Genomic DNA, 18,843 nt, shown 5'->3' with positions numbered 1-18,843 from the left:
GTCACCATGTTATTCATACAACTCGTCATAGAGTGTAGGCCAGAACAATAAATGTTTGCGATTAAATGATCAACCCTAGGTTTAGCTCTCAAGATTTTGGCACCTCTTTTGAAATATGGAATTAACAGGATGGAATTGCTAATTTAAATACAAATGTCATGTAATATAAAGCCTTTCGAGATGTCTTGATGATTGTTGCTCTGTACTAATTCTGAGGTAGCAGTATGTATTTGTTTACTAGGACTGCCATAACAAAATACCACAGATTGTATGGCTTAAACAACAGACATTTATTTTCTCACAGTCCTGGAGGCTGGAAGTCTCAAGATCAAGGTGCCATCAGGGTTGGTTTCTCTTTGGGCATCTCTCCTTGGCTTGCAAATGACTACTTTCTTGCTGTGTCCTCACATGGCTATTTCTTAATGCTTTCCCTGCTGTGTCTTCTTCTTCTTATAAGGACACCAGTCCTATTGTATTTGGGCCCTACTCTCATGACTTTATTTAACCTTAAATTGCTCCTTAAAGATCCTGTCTCCAAAACAGTCACATTGGGCGTTAGGGCTTCAACATACGGATTTGGGGGGTCAACACAGCGTGACTGGAAAGAATACATATTTGTATTTAGAAGGTACAAGTTCTGTTGGCTTTGTGCTATTGGAGCAAATCATGTCATTTCTCTAAGCATCTCTTTTCACCTATCACAATGACAATAATTAATTTGTGTCAAATTGCTTGTGAAAAATTTTTGTTATTAGAATATTTTACCCAAATTTCAAATTGTTTTATTTATTTATTTATTTATTTTTTTTTTGCAAAACTTCCTATTGGTAGGAAAGTAACAGAAGATGAAGATTATTTCTCAGCAAGCTAAAGTGAAATTAAGGATGCCATTAGAATTCTAGACTTTAAATCACAGGTTGCAGTTTGGCAGCCCACGGACCAGAAACAGCTTGCAAAATGATTGTTGGCTTGCACAGTGCTTAACATTTTTGAGATTAGTTGCCAACTTTTAAAAGTCAATTGAATTCACATAAAAATCTGTATTCTAACTTAGGCTTTTTCTAAGGATGGTAGTAATAGACTCTCCTTGAATAGCAATGTTGCCACAAGGGACATAGCTTTTCCGCTAAGCCACAACCCTTTTGTGCTGTTGTTGAGGGAAATATGTTATTACTTTACTGTGTCTCTATTAAAAAATGATGAAATAGAAGATAGATTGACAGGGCCACATGTTTGAAAAAAATAATGAGAACATAATAGTATATCTATTCAGAGAATACAGTTTAAAATGCTGACCTGAATCACTTATTCCCAGTACCCACTCACTCCTGGAGGCTTTGAGTTTTTCACTTCTATGTTTAATGAAAGCTGATCTATTAAAGCCGAAGTACACAGTCAAGTGAAAAGTAGATGCCCATACATAAAATCTAATGGCAATAAAAACAATTTAGAAAGTTGAACAAAAACATTATGGCATGCTTTAGACATTCCGTTTTGGGTTTTATATTCCTATTTGATCTTTTAGGTTTGTTTATTGGTAAAGATGTATTATGGCTAACATTAAGATCTTTAAAACTTTTTCATTGTAGTGATATTATAAAGGTCTTGTCATTTTGAAATTACTTGCCTCAGTTACAAACATCTACCTGCCTTTTCATATCTTTTAGAATTTCTCCTTTATATACTCATTGCTTAATCCGCCACCCCCTTCATTCTGTGCTAAGGTGCTAATAACCCCAACTAGGGCACGTGTTCCTTCTTAACCCCGCCTCGTCTAAAATATCTAATTCTGCTTTTCCCTGAGGACTAGTTTATTCTTACCTCTTCTATATTACCCTCTTGAAAATTTATTTCTCTTCTGAGGAATTTTAAATCTTTGGAAAAGTTACAAGAATGGTAAAATTAATATCATATACCCTTAAGTACTCCACTTATTAAAATTTGACATGTTCTCTCTCTCAAAAATTTGATTTTGAAGAATCAAAAAAAATATATATATCTACCTCACACAAAGCTGAGCGACTTGAAAGAAAATGTCATAATTCATTCATCATATTTGAACCCTCAGTACAGCACTCTATAGTTTCCTGAGAATGGCATTCTCCATCATAAATACAATATAGTTATCATATTCAGGAAATTTAACATGGGTACAATACTGCCACTTACTATACAACCCATATAAAAACTTCCCCGGTTGTCCCAATGACGTCTTTTATAGCAGATTATTTCTTTCATTTTTCCTGAAACCAAATCCAGACAAGTATCACACATTGCATTTAATTTTTATGTCTGTTTATTCTCATTTAATATTCCTCTATTTAGGTACATCTGGTACATTCTCATGATTATGTTAAGTTTAATTATTTTTGGCAAAAATATTATAGGAGTAATATTATGTTCTTTTCAGTGTATCACATCAGGGGCTACACAGTTAGTTAAGGTAGTGCCTATCAGATTTCTCTACTGTAAAGTTACCTTTACTTCTTTGAAACTGATAAGTGATCTGTGGAGTGGCAGTTTTAGACCATGTGACTAATCCTGTTTCCTAACAGTTTTTCACCCAGTGTTTAGAATTCATTGATGGTTCTTTTCTGAATCATGTGTTACTATGATGATTGTAAGTAGTGATTTTTCTAATTTTATCACTTTGACATTGATTAGTTGGCATTCTTCTATAAAGAACTTTGCTTTCCTCCCTTTTTTTTAATGTTAGCATTGGCACATGGGTTTTTATTTTATATACATTGGGTTACATTCCATTCTTGTCTTTCATTTTGATTCTTTGATTTTCCAAGTTTGGCCACTGTCAGTCTCATCCATTATCCTTTGATATGTCTCTATCAATTTTTTGATTACTTCGTTTTTCTTTTTCTGGCACAAGATGCTCGCGGTTCACTTCAGGTTCTCTCTCGGCCCAGAATCAGCTGTTTAGAAACTGAGTGTGGGCATTAAGTATGCTCCTCTAAGAAATATACATGCTACACCAACACATAGACATTTTTTAAATCATGAGTTAAAACTGATGCTTCTAATTTCATTCTAATATCACAAGTCTTCTTGTTTTCTATTCCAGATTTGTACCTCAAAGAATTCTGGTTCCCAGAGTATCAATATATCTACTCATTTGCCTAATCATATATCTGAAACAAAATAGTTCCAGAATTGCTTTGCACATGTTGCTAAAAGCAGTGAATTTACCTACTTCTTTTTACCTACAGTATGTCCCACTGGGGCTATATAGTTCAGAGTATTTTGTTGAAATGTTTCTTGGCTATTTTTTTCTTTAGTGTGATTATTACTAAATTGATATAATTAGGTTCATTTCTTTTTGTATTATTTTATAGAATTCCTTTATTATTTTTTGACAGAATTATATAAGAAGATATATTCAGCAAAATCCCTTTCTTCTCTTTATCCCTCCCACCTTGCTCCTACCCATCCTATGTAAGTAATAAGTATCCTTTGTGTGTGCTTACGTCTCCTTCCTCATACCTTACACTACATGACTATTAATAGCATAATGCATATATATTTTTTGTATTTTATTTTATTCTGAAAATACATTCTGAAAATTATTCTGTATCAGTTCATAGAAATCTTTCTCCTTCTACTTTTACTGCTAGATAGTACTTCATTAATTGAATGTACCATGGTTTATTCATCCAGTTTCCTATATGTGGATAGTTAATGATTTTCATTATTTTCCTATTAAAATATAGTATATCAATTACATAGCTATTAGAATTAGCTAAAAAAATACTGAGGATAGCAGATACTGACCGATTTTAAAATAACTGGAATTCTTATATATTGTAATGAAAATGCAAAATGGTACAAACACTTCGGAAAACAGTTTGGTAGCGTATTGTAAAGTTGAACATACACTTACCATATATGTGACCTAGCAATCTCATTACTACTTGTTTACCCATTATGTTCACACAAAAACCTATACCTAAATGTTTATAGCAACTTTATTCATACATGGTTAGAAAGTAGAAACAATCTGAGTGCTCTTTTCTGGGTGAAGGGATAAATGAACTGTGGTATGTTCAATACTGGAATATCACTCTGAAATAGAAAAAAATGAACTGTAGATACATGAAAAAACACAGAACCTCACGTGCAGTATGCTAAATGAAAGAAGCCAGATTCAAAGGCTACATACCATCTGAGCCTATTTACATGACACTCCCAAAAATGTAAAACTCCCGGGGACATTAAACGGATCAGCCTTTGCCAAGGGCTGGGCGGCAGGGAACAATTTGACTACAAAGGGGCATGAGGGGATTTTTTGAGTTGGTGGAACTTTTAAAATCTAGATTGTGGTGATGATTTCAGGACTATATGGATTTGTCAGAACTCATTGAATTGTTCATTAGGAAGGACGCATTTTACTGTACGTCACATACCTTAAAACTTTAAAAACAGTTTCAAAATAAACCCCCAAACCAGAGAATTGTTTCCCATACAGTCAAAGGTGTTATGTTCAGGATAGGTTCCTAGAAGCAGGATTGTTGATTCAAGGGGTAAATGCATGTGTAGTTTTGTTAGATAATGTCAAATTCTGCTCAGTAGAGGTTTTTTACATCTCCCGCCCCGCCCCCCCCAACAGCAATGTATGAATTGCCTATTTCTCGACAACTTCTTTAAGAGAATATTTTCTTAAGCTTTTGAATTTTTGCCAGTTGCATAGATGAGAAATGATATCTCTGTATAATTTTAATTTGCATTCCTATTACTGTGGGTGAAATTTAGTATCTTATAAGTGTGAGGGCTATTTGTATTATTTTTTTTTCCCAGTAAACCTGCTCATTTTTCTAATGATTTTGTTTTTTTGTCCCCTTCAATTTTCATGAGTTCTTTATATATTATGGATATTAGTTCTTTACCTATAATATTATATAGTTTTATTAATAACATTATTTTCTACCGTTTTAATTACTTTAATTTTTTCTTCTCAGAGAACTTTTATACTTAATACCATATTTAGTTTTAAATTCCCTTTTATGCCTAACAGTTTAGAGTTTCTTAGCATACAGCAGGCTGTTGTTAAATAAAGACCAGTTGAATTTTTATTTCCCCAGTGTTCATCTTCAAGCAGAGAATTCTTGAGAGAGTCTCTTTTGATTTAGGCCACAAGGTTTTCTGCAGTTTCTCAGTAAAGAGTAGCAGTGATTTTTCCTTATTTTCTTCTGCTTAATGTAAACACTTGAGTACATGAAGTTGTAATCTGTTTAGGGATTTCTCAGGAAGAATCCTAATAATTTGTAAGAAGCTCAATAGCAAAATCCTATACTTTTTAGGGTAGGGCTCTGGTCAAGGTATTCTTATATGTTCAAAGGCTTAGAAAATTCTTTATACTTTTGCTAAATTTAGTTACTTAGAATCCTAGGCCTTTTAGTGTTTTGGTGTGTTGGTGTGTTGGTGGTGTTCAGTCCAGCTGTCTGAAAGTCTATTTCGAAATGAATTCTACTCTTCTTTTCTCTGAAACTTTGGAAGCAAAGTAGGACAGAAAAGTACACTTGCGAAAAATGTTTGCCAGGTATTTCCTGGCTTCCAGACATAATATGGGCAGTTGAAATTAATTCTCTGAATACAAAGGCAATGCCCCATTAGCTAATCATTTGTTGTTTTCTCCCATCAGAAAGATGCCGGTACATTTTAATGACCTGAGATCCAGCTAATGCTCAGAAATGGGCACCAGGTCTCTGCATTCATTTACTAATAACGAGAGACCATTTTCTGTAAAGTGGTAATCAAAAGTATTTTCAAGGAGAATGACTCAAATGATTAGTGAGAAACATATCTAAATTCTTTGCAAACTTTTGTCATACTCTTTTTGGATGATCCACCTACTTTAAAAGATTTCATAAGAGAAAAATAAATGGTCTTGTGTGTGTGTGTGTGTGTGTGTGTGTGTGTGTGTTCTGTCTGTCTGTCTGTCTCCTGGGACAGCTGTGCGAACAACAGGGCTAGAGCACACTAATGCATTTCTGTTTTCATGTACTATCTTTATTAGCAGCATAGGTAAATTTCTCAGTACATTTGCTACTCTTATTGAGTGGAGGATGGCAAGCAATTTTTTCTTGCACTCTATTCTTCTTTCTTAATGATATACTTACCCAGTAATAAAGCCGGTAGATTTATTGGGCTGTTGCCTGCAGATACTTCTTTTCCCTGTCTGCCTTCACTAGTGAGTCTTTTAAGATAGTAGAAATAGCTACTAACTCCTTTTTTCGGGGGGAGGGGGTGTTATAAAAATAGTAAATGAATGTATCTGTTAACACTTGAATAGGGTTATTTTAAAGTCAAAGTCTCTTTATTCTTCAATAAGTTAAACCATTTTCTTTATTCTTTTTTGTTTATAGAATATTATTTTTAGTAGAGATCAGTTCTTAATCTTTATTAGCATTTTGTCATGTTATAATTAAAATTAAGTACATATTTTTTTATTTTTGAATTACAGTTGATGTCCAATATCATATATTAATTTTGGGTGCATAGCGTAGTGGTTAGACATTCATATAACTTACGAAGTGATCCCCCTGATAAGTCTAGTATGCACCTGGCACCATACATAGTTATTACAATATTATTGACTATAGTTCCTATGCTGTACTTTACATCCCTGTCATTTTCCATGTTCTTTATAAGAGGAACTTAACCATTAACCTTTCCATTTCTAGAGACTTCCTTTGACCTGAACTAAGATGTATTAGAGAAGAAGAAAAACATCATAAAAGTCAGATCCTGGTATTTTGCAAGAATTTTCATAATCAGAAATGTTCTTATTTCTCTTCTTTCTGACTATCTAATATTCTCATTTCTGCTTTGAATTTTTACATCTCTCCCAATATATATGGTCTGCAGAGGCTTATAAGACTGTTTTTTCAGAATACCTTTCATTAATCCTATTTATAAATTTACTTTTACTTTATAGCTTTCTCTGTCTCCAGACTCTTCTTGGTCATCTCTTCAGTGGCATTATCCAATAGCTAGTGCCATTTAACAACAAATACTCTACAGACAATATATAAGAAGTATTGCTTTGATGGAAGCTGTTAATGTTTATCATACAAATAATAACAGTCATATGGAAAGAGACAGTTAGCCATATACATTGGAATCTAGTGATACATGATCTTTAATGGGTGTGATTGTGTAATTGCAGAATGTAGTAGTTGCCTTCATAATTTCTACCGCTATATTCTTTTACTAGAATATTATTTATCTGTTGTTTTAATCTTATATAATATCATAACATGCCCTGAGGCATAGATTTCTTAGTTACGTAATCTAAAAATCTTACCTACTATTTGCTCCTCTTTGAAAATAAAGTGGTGTGTGTGGATGCAGGGATTAATGCTCTCCATTCAGAAACTGTATAGGAAATTAGGCAGCTGCTGTCCTTGGTGATGAAATTATTTTATGTGCATTCATAAGGAAAACAACTAGTTAAAAAAGCAGAATAATCCTGAGTATGCTGTTTGTGGCTACTGTTGGTATCTTCGTAGATCTATTTGAACTAGGAAAGTGCAGACTCCAGTATCTTAATGTCTTGAGTTCCTGACTGCCAGGCAGAGGAAATGTTTAACTATTTTAATCATGTTTCTGTATCTCAGAAAGAAAGCCCTTATGAGAGGAAATGACAACGTCCTACTACAAAGTTATCTCTTATCAGTTATAGTCTCAGTCGATAATGATTTGTCAAACTTGGACATGTGTAAAATGCAAGGGCTGTGTTATTTACTTTGGAAAGGAAAAATTAGATGAAGCTGATAACAGCGGAGTCATGGCTTTTGTTAGGAGACAGAAACCATTAGAGACAGTCATTGTTAACTTAGGAAAGTGTCCTTGGACCCCTCCCTCTGCCCCCACTGAAACTTAAACCTGCTTGAATCGTTCTCGCAACTTGAGGGGAGGGAGGGGCAAAAAGGGGAAGAAAAATGAAGACAATTTTGACAGAGATTTAGCATTTTGAACAGGGAGCAAAAGGTGGACCTTAAAACAGACCTATTTATGTGAGTCGGATAAAACTGCCTTTTGTTCTCTTCTCCACCCCCATTTATTTAGATTTTTGAAAGTTCATTTCTTATCCTTCCAAACGGGTAGCATTCCTTCACGTACAGTGTAGGTTGCTCTCCTCTTTTTGCCTTTCCCTAGATGTGATTCTTTTTCATTAGTGGAAGTAGAGAAAACACATCTAGCTCAGAGCAACATGAGTCAGTGCGTGCTTTACATACCTTTCTCCTCACAGCACTCTTCTTGGTTCCTCACAGTGTTCCCACTGTTCCTCACAGAAGGGAGCATGGAGGAAAAATGATTTCTAAATAGTAGGCTATTTTGGAGGTGGAGGTAAAGTGTGTGAACCGAAGCCCTATTTTGCTCCATCTTGTCTAGATTTCTGTGCACGGCTTTCAAAGCAGGCAGTCATGTGCATAGAAGGGCTTAACTGGATTATGGTTTCAGAGGCTAAGAAACAGCAAAACCAATACTTCCAGGTCAGGGTACTTTAAACAGTTTGAAGCTGAGTGTGATGATGTCAAGTCAGTCTCACAGAGAATAAGTTTAGCTATTAATATTTGGTGGAGGTAATGGGAAAGGTCTTTGTCTCCTGTCTAAACATATATGCTTTTTAGTTGGCCCAGATAAACCAATCTTAGTAGCCATTTAAAAGGACCCCTTTTGCTTATTCATCACAAATTTTTAGAGAAATTGTCTCCTAATGTGGATATTCATTCTATAAGGATGTGAAAAGGCCAAGGCTCTGTCTGAGGAATGGCTAGAAGCAGTTTCCTTTTGAATTAAACTATGGCTCTGACTCAAAGCCAAGCAAAATAAATAAACTCCTCAAAGAAGAACATATAAACAAAGTTGTGATTGAATTTGTTATTCAAAATTAGGTAAAGAGAATTTCCTTAAACTTTTTATAAATATATATTTATAATAAATAACTTTACAATCGTTAATCCTAAATGAAATAAAAAAGTTTTATTTCCTGTACAAACTAAAGTTTTTTTATGTGTTTCTTCCTTGTCTTTTTTAATATGCATGTTTAATTTTTATGTAGTTTAAATACTATTATGAATATAATTTTATGAAATTTTTCTATTTTTCTTCTTTTGAGGTTGTCTTTTCCTTAGCTGTAGTTTTCACTGGTAGCCTCTGGTTTTCTGGAAAGATAAAATAAATTTCCATTTGCAATCAAAAAAGAGATACTAAAAATGCATTAATGTTGTCAATTCAAATAAGAGTGCCTAAAATGGTCACTTGTTGCCTCTTTTTGTGTTATTAAGATGAAAATGACTGTACTCTTAACATTACAACTTTTATGTGCTTTTTAATCTTGCTTTTTTTTTTAAACTACATGTACCCATCTGTCCATAAACTGTTTTCTCAGTAATTTTGCAATGCCCACTAACTTTTCTAGACACTTTTTTTTTTTCAAAGTAAAACTATGCTTAGGCCGTAATGTAGGATCTTGAGTACCTTACTGTCAGTCTTTGCATTTACATAATAGCTTGTTTTGAGTACTTAGAAATATATAGCGTTATGAAGTTTTTAAACATAAAGATTTAATCTCTGCCTTTATGGATGTAAAGCAAATGAACAAAACTGTTGATAAATTTGAACCAGTAAATACAGAGATGTGATGGTTTTGGAGGGAAAAACTATACACAAACTTCTGCTTTTGTCAGTCCTTAACATCTACCTCTCTGAATTTTCATGAATTTCTATTTCACAAGGGTAATTATTTTATATACACTGGCGGCAACATACAATAAAATACTTAGTAACTAAAAAAGAAATTGTAGAATGAGTAGATTTCATTAGGGAAGGCATCTTGGCAACGAAGCTATGTCCCAAAAGAAGAAATGAGACTTACCTTATGAAATAAGAGAAACTGACCTTGTAATCATGAATCAGCTCAACCCAACTTAGATGTGCCTGCTGCTTATATTCTGATAGATCATAAAATTACTAGTATTAGAGTAAAAAACTTTAGCTAGGCTTTTTTTTCCTTTATGTAATTTTGTCTTTTTTTTTTTTTGCTTTATTTTGTTTTGTTCAATATTCACTTTCAGTGTCTCCTTTTATTCTTATTAAATTCCTGTAGGTCAACTGATAGTTGCCTTTTTTAGTTGAGGAAATTGAGGCCAAAGTAAATTGTGACTTATTCATTGTCAGGACACATAACAAATCAGTTTTAGAACTGTGACTGTACTCAAGTTCTTACCTGATGTCTTTTGTTTTACTTTCTCTTGCGATGTCTAGGTTTAATCTATACACATTGTTCATATTCTAATTTGCTGGTATTACCTCTAGGTTTAACTTTTCCATGCCTTATCTTATTTTTTTTATATGATTTCCAATCCTTTTAGCATATTTTTGTATTTTGACTGCATTCTGACTTAAATATGCACTAATTCCTATGTCCTTCAGAAGTTGGCTGGCGGGCCGTTTAATTCATCTTCTGTGGCAAGTTTTGTTTTGGCCACTGATACATAGTTTTTTTCTTGTAGACTGCCATGTGTCTAAGAAGGCAAAATCAAGTTTTCAAAGTCACATTCTCACCTTCCTCTTTTCCCTTTGTAGGCCATTGACCCAAAGCGTATGTCTAAAAGCAGATTCAGGAACAGTGCCACTTGTTACTCCTCTCTGCTGTCCATCCTTCTGTGTCTCAGCCATGGTGATATCTTCAGTTTATTAGCCCCATGACTAAAATACCAAAACCAGTCTTCTGGGAATGTGGTTTGTGTGTTAATTTGGTTTGTGTTTCTCTCTTAGAAGCTAGCAACAACTGAATGCAGTTGTTGTTAATAGCTTTATTTGAATATTTTGTGACCATCTTGATTGTCTTGCAGGTACCTGGAGCCCAAGATTTGGTGGATTTTTCTCCTGTTTATCGCTGTCTACACATATATTCTGTCCTGGTGAGTCTTTATCTGGCTCTGCCTAATAAATCCGTATATTGAATTCAAACTCTGCTTTCCCATTTTTGATGGTTTTTCTGTTTGTCATTAAGAGTAAGAAAAGAAAAACTATTATTTAAGAAGTATTAAAAAAATAATCCTTTCTTTTCTTCTTCAATCTTTTTTGTTTGCCATGTAATATGCTACAATTAGTAACATTAATTTCTGTGAGTCATCAACACATTATTAGATTATGCTTAAAAATATTCACACACACATTCAGATTGCAGTTCTTAATTTGATATAGTTATTTCAATAACAATAGCCTATCTTTACATATTAAAATAATATATGTAAAATCTTTTTTTTATTCCTGATGACAGTTGTTCTTTTTGTCAAACAAAACATACAGAAAGGGGAACCTCTCTGGGGGGATCATTCTGTCGGTGTTAGTAATATTCTAAGAAATGGCCCTATCTCCATCTTAGTAGTGCGCATACATGCAGACACACAGAGACACCCAACATCAATCAAAAAATTAAACTATGAGGCTAAAGTTTCATCAAAGACAAATTAATGAGAGAAGTCCATTATTGATATTTTCAATATAGCAAAATTCAGCGAAGCTTCTATGAGGTTCTTTTTTAATATGTTTGAGTATATCTTTTTGCCCAGCCTGTTATCCATTTTCTTTCTTCATATATTTAACGTGGTGTCATTTAGTCATAACTCCAGACAGTTCAGGACTGGTGTGTGGACTTTGCGGCCTGCAGTATTTTGTGCTCATCTCCATTACAGAAAAGACCCGGTAGCTTTGTTTCCTCTGTTCTCCTTTCTCCTTCCAGTTCTCCTTGCTCTCTAATTAATTCCCTCTTGCCTCTTCCTTTTTTTCCCCTCTCCACTCCTTTTCTTCATCTATCATTCCTTGTTATATAAAGATGAAGCAGGGTATAGATTGAGTTGTATCAAGGCATCTAATCTCATGTATAGAGAATTAAATAAATCATATATATCTTAGTTTGTGACACACTATTATTATTACAAGGCACCTTTTTGTATTTTGTCATTTTTTTTGTCCGTTTGTCTCCTATTCACAAGCCCACTTATTTTTCATCCTCAGCTAACTCTAATATGTTTAATATATGATCACGGTTGTATTTGTGTCCTTGAAAAGTATACAGTGATTTTGTTCATATAGGTGATTTTAATTTACTCAAATGGTGTTATCTTTTGGATCTAGTTCTATTTCTTATATTTTTTTATTCAGCACTATTTCTAATATCTCTCTTTGTTATCATCTGTATATCTAGCTCATTGCTTCTCACTTTTGCATGATAGTTAAATGATGGTTTGTATTTGCTGTGTTTTAATTATCTATTATGTTAGTGATCAGCACTTAAATTGCATCTAATATTCTTCTGTAACCAGTAGTACCCTCTTATGTACTTTGTGTAAGTTTCTATGGTTTCTATACTTAAGGGTAGAATTTTTGGATCATTTATATATGTATATATATATAATACTTAATTTCACTACTTTTTAATTTTTGCTAAACTGGTGAATATTGAATGATTGATCTTTGTTGTAATTCGCATTTCTCTGATTACTGATAACATTGTGCTTTTCTTTAAAGACTTAACTAATCATTTAAGATTTGTATTGTCTAAACTGCCTATCATTAACCTTTGTTCGATTTTGTATTGGATTTCTTGTTTTTGTATTTTCTTTTTGCTGGAAAGAGAAATTTCAGAAATCTCTTATATATTGTAGATATTGACATTTTAGGTTGTTGCAAATGTTTTTTTTTCCCCCGGTTTGCTACTAGACTCTAAACTATGTTCATATTATTTCTCATGAAACAGAAATCCTTGACTTTGACGTAATCAAGTCCATCAATTTTTTTAATGCAGTTTGTATTTTTGCATCTTGTTAAAAACAAACAAACAAACAAACCTTTTCTGTTCAAGGTCATAGAGCATTCCCCTTACGTTACCTTTAACATTTTATCATTCACATTTTGATTTTGATCTACCTTTGGTTCATCATTGTATATAGTATGAGGTAGAGATCCAACTTAATTTTTTTTCTATATGATAAATTCAGTTTTACCAATCCCAGCTACTACATAAGTTGTCTATCACTGGTGACTCCTGGTAGTACCCCTGGCATACACTAAATATCCATAATTACATGAATCTATTTTGCAGATCTATAGTTTATTGTACATGATTTTGAAATATATCTGTATAAATGGTAAAAGAAGTCCTTTCTCATTTCTCCTCTTTTAAGTTGCTTTCACTATTTATAGACTTTTTTTCAATATATATTTTAGAATCAGTTTGAGTTCATAAAAAAAATAATTCTAGAATTTTGGTTTGAATTGATTGAATTAATAAGTAAATTTTGGGAAGAACTGACAGTTTTTTTTAAATGTTTGACATATTTTATTTATTTATTTAATGTTTTATTTTTTTAAATTAATTATTTTATGGTGACATTGGTTAACGAAATTCAATAAGTTTCAGCTGTACATTTTAAAAGTAAGGCATATATATATATATATATCTACACACAGTGTAGAGAGATAGATAGATATATATATATATATCTATCTATCTCTCTACACTGTGTGTTCACCTCCCATAGTTAGATTTCTTTCTGTCACCACATATTTGACCCCCTTTACCCCGTCTACCTCCTCCCTCCCTCCTCCCCTCCAGTAACCACTAGTCTTTAGTCCATATCTATGAGTCTCTGTTTGTTTGTCCTGTTCATTTGTTGCTTTTAGGTTTATATCCCACATATAAGTGATATCATGTGGTTTTGAACTTTTTCTGTCTGAGTTATTTCGCTTAGCATTATTATCTCGAGTTCCATTTATGTTGTTGTAAATAGCAATTTTTCATCTCTTCTCATGGATGAGTAATATTCCAGTATATATATGTACCACAGCTTCTTTATTCAGTCATCTACCATAGGACACTTCGGTTGCTTCCATGTCATGGCCACCATGAATAATGCTAATATGAACATCGGTGTACAAATATCTGACAGTTTTATAATGCTATGTTACCTCATTCATGAAAGAATAATGTCTACTTTTCAGTTATTTAATTGAGCTTTTTTTTTTTCACCTCCTCACATCCACCCCTGACCTATGGATGTTGCCATCTCCCCTTAAGAACTGGATCTCTGAAGGTGGGGCGTCTCCTCCCACATGCTCATGGTGTGCACCGGGGGCCTGGTGCACCCGGGGTATGGTCCATGGCTCCACTGGGGCTTGAACCCAGGACCTTCTGCGTGTAAAGCAAACGTGCTAACCACTACTCTATGAAACCACCCCTAGTTGAGCTTTTTTTCTATGCTTACAGTCTTGAGCATTCTTTGTTAGTTTAATAGCAAAATACTTATAGTTTTTGTTGCTATTTTCTAATTAGTTATTAATAGAAACTAGTTATTTCTAATTAGTTATTGCCGATATTGAGGAACACTATTGATTTTTGTAAGATAACTTTACATCTGGCTACCTTGCTCAATTCTTTTATTATAGTTTGTTTTTTGGTTTATGATATGTTTTCTGTGTAATTGGTCATAATGTCTGCAGATGTTAACTTTTGTTTCTTTTTTTTTTAATCCATATATCTCATTGTTCTTTTTATTGTCTTATTGTATTCACCAGGATCATCACTTTGTTGTTTAGTAAGGTGATAATAGATATTCTTGTCTGATTTCTAATCTCAGAACATATCTCTACTTTGTCCTTTAACTGATGTTAGCAGTAGGTTTTTGGTATGTATTCATCTAGTTATTCCTAGACTCCTGATATTTTTAAATAAAAACATAAATAAATTTGAGTTTTATTGAATTTGTTTTCTAAATGTATTGCTATAATTCTGTGGTTTTTATCCATCGTTCATGAATGTGGTGAATTTCATTGATAGATTTCTATGGTATTAAACCATCCTTGCAATTTTAAGTTAAATCCAACTTGATGAGGACATAGTACTGCTTTTTTTTTTTGAACATCCTGTGGAATTTAAATCAATCAATCTTTCTTTCTCTTCCTTCCTTCCTTCCTTCCTTCCTTCCTTCCTTCCTTCCCTCTTTTCCTTCCCTTCTTCCTTCCTTCCTTCCTTCCTTCCTTCCGTTCCTTTTTCTTTTTTTCTCTTTTTTCTTTTTTCTTTTCTTTTTTTTCTTGTCTCTTCTCTTCTCTTCTCTTCTCTTCCTCTTCTCTTCTCTTCTCTTCCTTCCTCCCTTCTCCCTCCCCTCCCTTCCTTCCTTCTCTTCTCTCCTCTCCTCCTCTCCTTCCTTCCTTTTCTTTCCTCTTTTTGAGACGATGACAGAGGCCCACCAAGAGAGGTAGGACGAGTCAACAGTGCTTACATTCTGTCTCACTCTCTATAATGAGCATCACAGAATTTATGAATAATGAAGAGCATCAGGTTAGGAATATTCTGATGCTGATTAGATACATTATTAGCATTTTAAAAAATATATGACATAATGTATAAACATGTCGAACGAGGTTCTAGTCTCTGCCATCAACATGCAAAGTTTATCAATTCTTTAAAATTTACACATTCTTAAATATACAAAGATTATATAGTCTTCAACTGTGAAGACTAAACAGGAGGACCTTAAATTTTCCATTTAAAAATGAATGCTGCATACTGGTGTTCTGTGATGTTAAAACATTTGGTATTCATAATTTTTAAATAAAATTTGATAAGGCATTGTTTATATGGTAGAAACCGCCCTCCTCCCTATTTATAATAATTTCTAGGTTTTGAAAAGATGTAACTAGTGGTAAGAACTCAACTCTATTTTTTTTCTAGAATGCATGGTTATTTTTTAGACATTGCTTATTTAAAGACCTACAAGGGCTTTAAATAATAACTCAGATATCTCTTTTGCTAAAGGAAGGTCCAGAGTGTGTCTAACTTCTAGGGATGACTCTTTTTAAAGCTTTTTGGGTACTGTAATTTGTCACTTCTCTGTATTTGTTTCATCATTCTCAAATCACTAATTTGTATTATATGGTGAAGGGTAAGTCCACATAATATTAGTGACAACGATATTTGAAAATGGACTACTTAATATAAAGATTTGTAACATAATTATTTTTTTATTTCCTGATGTAGTTAATATTAACATTAGACTTTAAGAAAAGATTTAAGAGAAGAGAAATGAGGACCGAGGAGAAAATAAACCTTATTTCTCTCATTCGTTTCCATTCCAATACTTGTCTCTACTTCTTCCCTTTTCATTCTCTCATCAACCTAGTGTATTTATTTTCTGTTCACATCACTGCCTTGAATCTGTATCTTACTGGACCTTTCAGCTGCTTTTGGCTTTGTTGATAATTTACTCCTTAAAACTCTTAATCCCTTTGTCTTCCTTTCCTATATGTCTCCTTCTTCTCTACTAGCCTTTCTGAGAGATGCTACCTGTTTTGGGCTTTGTGGGCCCTACTTCTTTGTGTACTTCAGTTTCCACTTCTTTCTTTCTCTCCTGCCTTTCTTGAATAATATTATTTACTTTCACGGTTTGAAGTGCTAATGACTTCCAAACCTTACCTTTTGGATATTCCATAGACAGCACAAATTCTCTATGTTTCAAAATGAACTTTTTATCTCCCCCTACCTCCCTAAACTCTACTTTGTTTGAATTTACAGTGAGTTGAGGTAATAACATCTATCTTGTTATCAGGCAGAAACCTAAACTCTTCCTTTTTTCTCAATATCATATTCAGATTTCCAAATCTTGCATGTGTTACTATTATCTCAAAACGTTGTACTTTGTCTCATTTTAAAATGATTGCTGGGGTAAAGGGGGTCAATTATAGGGGGGTAGGAAGGGGGTGAAGTGGATAAAGGGGATCAAATATATGGTAGCTGAAGGAAAGTGGACTTTGGGTGGTAAACACGTAATAGAATATACAGATGTCAAATTGTAATGTACACCTGAAAATTATATAATTGTATTTACCAGTTACCTCAATAAACTTAATTTTTTTAAAAAAATAAAATGATTGCCCTAGTTCAGATTCTTATTGGGATTATTGAAAGTGGTCTCCTAACTGTTTTTCCTACCTTATATCATAAGCTGCTAACTCACTTCTCACTATTGCAATAATAATCTATCATACCAATCTGATGTATGTTTTATCTACTTAAAATTCTCTTATTGGCCATATGTGGAGTAAAATGTAGAAGTATAGAAGAAAATTTAGCATATAGTAGTATAGGAGGTTTTCCATGTCCTGTCTGCTATATTTCCTGCAGCTTACCACCTTGCTTTAATGTTACTGAAATGCTTCTAGTTCTTTGAATGCACTATGCTATTTCATGCTTCTCATCCTTTCCTCATGCTAGTTCTTCTGCCTGAATTCCTATTCCTATTTCTTTTTATTTTACTGATTCATGTTTATTTCATACTTGTGTCCTCCAGCAAATTTTCCTGATGTTTCAGATTGGACCCCCGTGCCCTTTGTATTATTATAGGACCCACTCCATGTGTCTATTAGTGCTTACTATATTATATCATAGTATTCTAAATATGTATTCTTTTTCTTCAATAGACTATAAGCTCTTTTAGGGCAAGTACCATGTTTTATTCATCTTTTTTTAGCCCTTGAACTTAGCACTTAGTATTAGTAGTATATAATACTCAATAAATGTTTGTTTTTGATTTTTAATGATAACTACCCTTCTCTGACCTGCAAATGAATCCAGTATTCTAGTCTCAGGCAGTGTTATACAATATCAGGGCTAGGACTCATACGAGGGAAAACAGTTTTATTGGTGTCCACCGGAAGGATCATAACAGAAGTAACAAAAAGTTCTAATATTTTGTCATTTACAATAGTGTTTATCTGAACTTTTGGCCTGGAGGATAACAAGGCACACTTTGAATAAACATGGCAATATTTATTATTTTTAGTGAAACCGACCTTCCATTCACCCCCCTTTTATGGCTGTGCTGCTTATAAATTCCCAAAGGATTATTTGAAAAATCCTACTTATATCTGCCAGCCTTATCAGTAGGGCAGGAGTTCACGTATTGTAACAGGAGGTCAGATTTCGGTCATGGTCTTATAGATGGGGCCAAGCACCTGTAAATTCTTCCTTTGGTGACTAAAGTGAAGTACAATATCAAACAGGCAGTGAGACTTTTCTAGGAAGTGCTGAACTTTGGCAGGAAGGGCAAACTTTGGCAGGAGGAGGCGAGGGAAGAAAGTGAACAAGGGTCAGATAGTGGTTAATTGCGACTTGGTCCTTGATATAGTAATGCAATGGAATTGTGTAGGGCAAAGGTAGGTGCATTTGATAGAATTGTTTTAAATAACTTATACTGTTTAAATCTTCATATACAGTTTAGAGATGGGCAGGTCAGGGGCAGGATATAAAACATTTTATAGTCATTAAAGATAATTTTTTTAAGAGGGGGGAATAACATGCTAAATATTTTTCTGGAAGAGAAATGAATAATAATAATCTGAGCTTCTTGTACATAGCGTCATAGTAGTTAAAAAGATGGGTGGGCTATCTGTCTAATGAAGTAGAAACCAGTCTGTCTGGCAGATTTTTTGAAAACTCTGTCAACACAGTAATGTCTGCCATGTGTATGGGCTCCAAGCCTTGAACCCAGCTCAGTTTGGACAAAGATGTGTATATACTTTTTAGCTCCTCTATACCCTGCAGCATTTTTCTTACTCTTCTCGAAATTTGCCATTCACTAACCCTTCTATTACTAAAAGAATGTATATGTGTCCCATAACAAGGAGTTGGGTGTCATTAAGAGACCAGGGGAGCAAACCTATAAATACAACTGTACCTCTAGTTTGTGGGTCTCATTTATGATCTTGTAGTATCTACATCATCTGCTTATTAACAATTTAAAAAATTCTAGATTAAAAATGTTG

General features: G+C 33.6%; 1 protein-coding gene across 1 annotated transcript in view; it reads left to right on the top strand.

Annotated features, from left to right (window-relative positions):
* Window positions 1–18,843, top strand: part of EXOC6B (exocyst complex component 6B) — a 517,527-nt gene that overhangs the window by 201,670 nt on the left and 297,014 nt on the right. The window contains exon 8 of the mRNA XM_039852508.1: window positions 10,872–10,940. Within this exon, the coding sequence (XP_039708442.1) occupies window positions 10,872–10,940 (69 nt within the window). The remainder of the gene's footprint in view (window positions 1–10,871; window positions 10,941–18,843) is intronic.

The sequence above is a fragment of the Pteropus medius genome, unplaced genomic scaffold (genome assembly GCF_902729225.1).
Source record: "Pteropus medius unplaced genomic scaffold, Ma_sr-lr_union100, whole genome shotgun sequence".
Taxonomy (NCBI): Eukaryota; Metazoa; Chordata; class Mammalia; order Chiroptera; family Pteropodidae; genus Pteropus; species Pteropus medius.
Note: the sequence above shows the minus strand (reverse complement) of the source record. Positions and strands in the feature narration are given on the sequence as shown.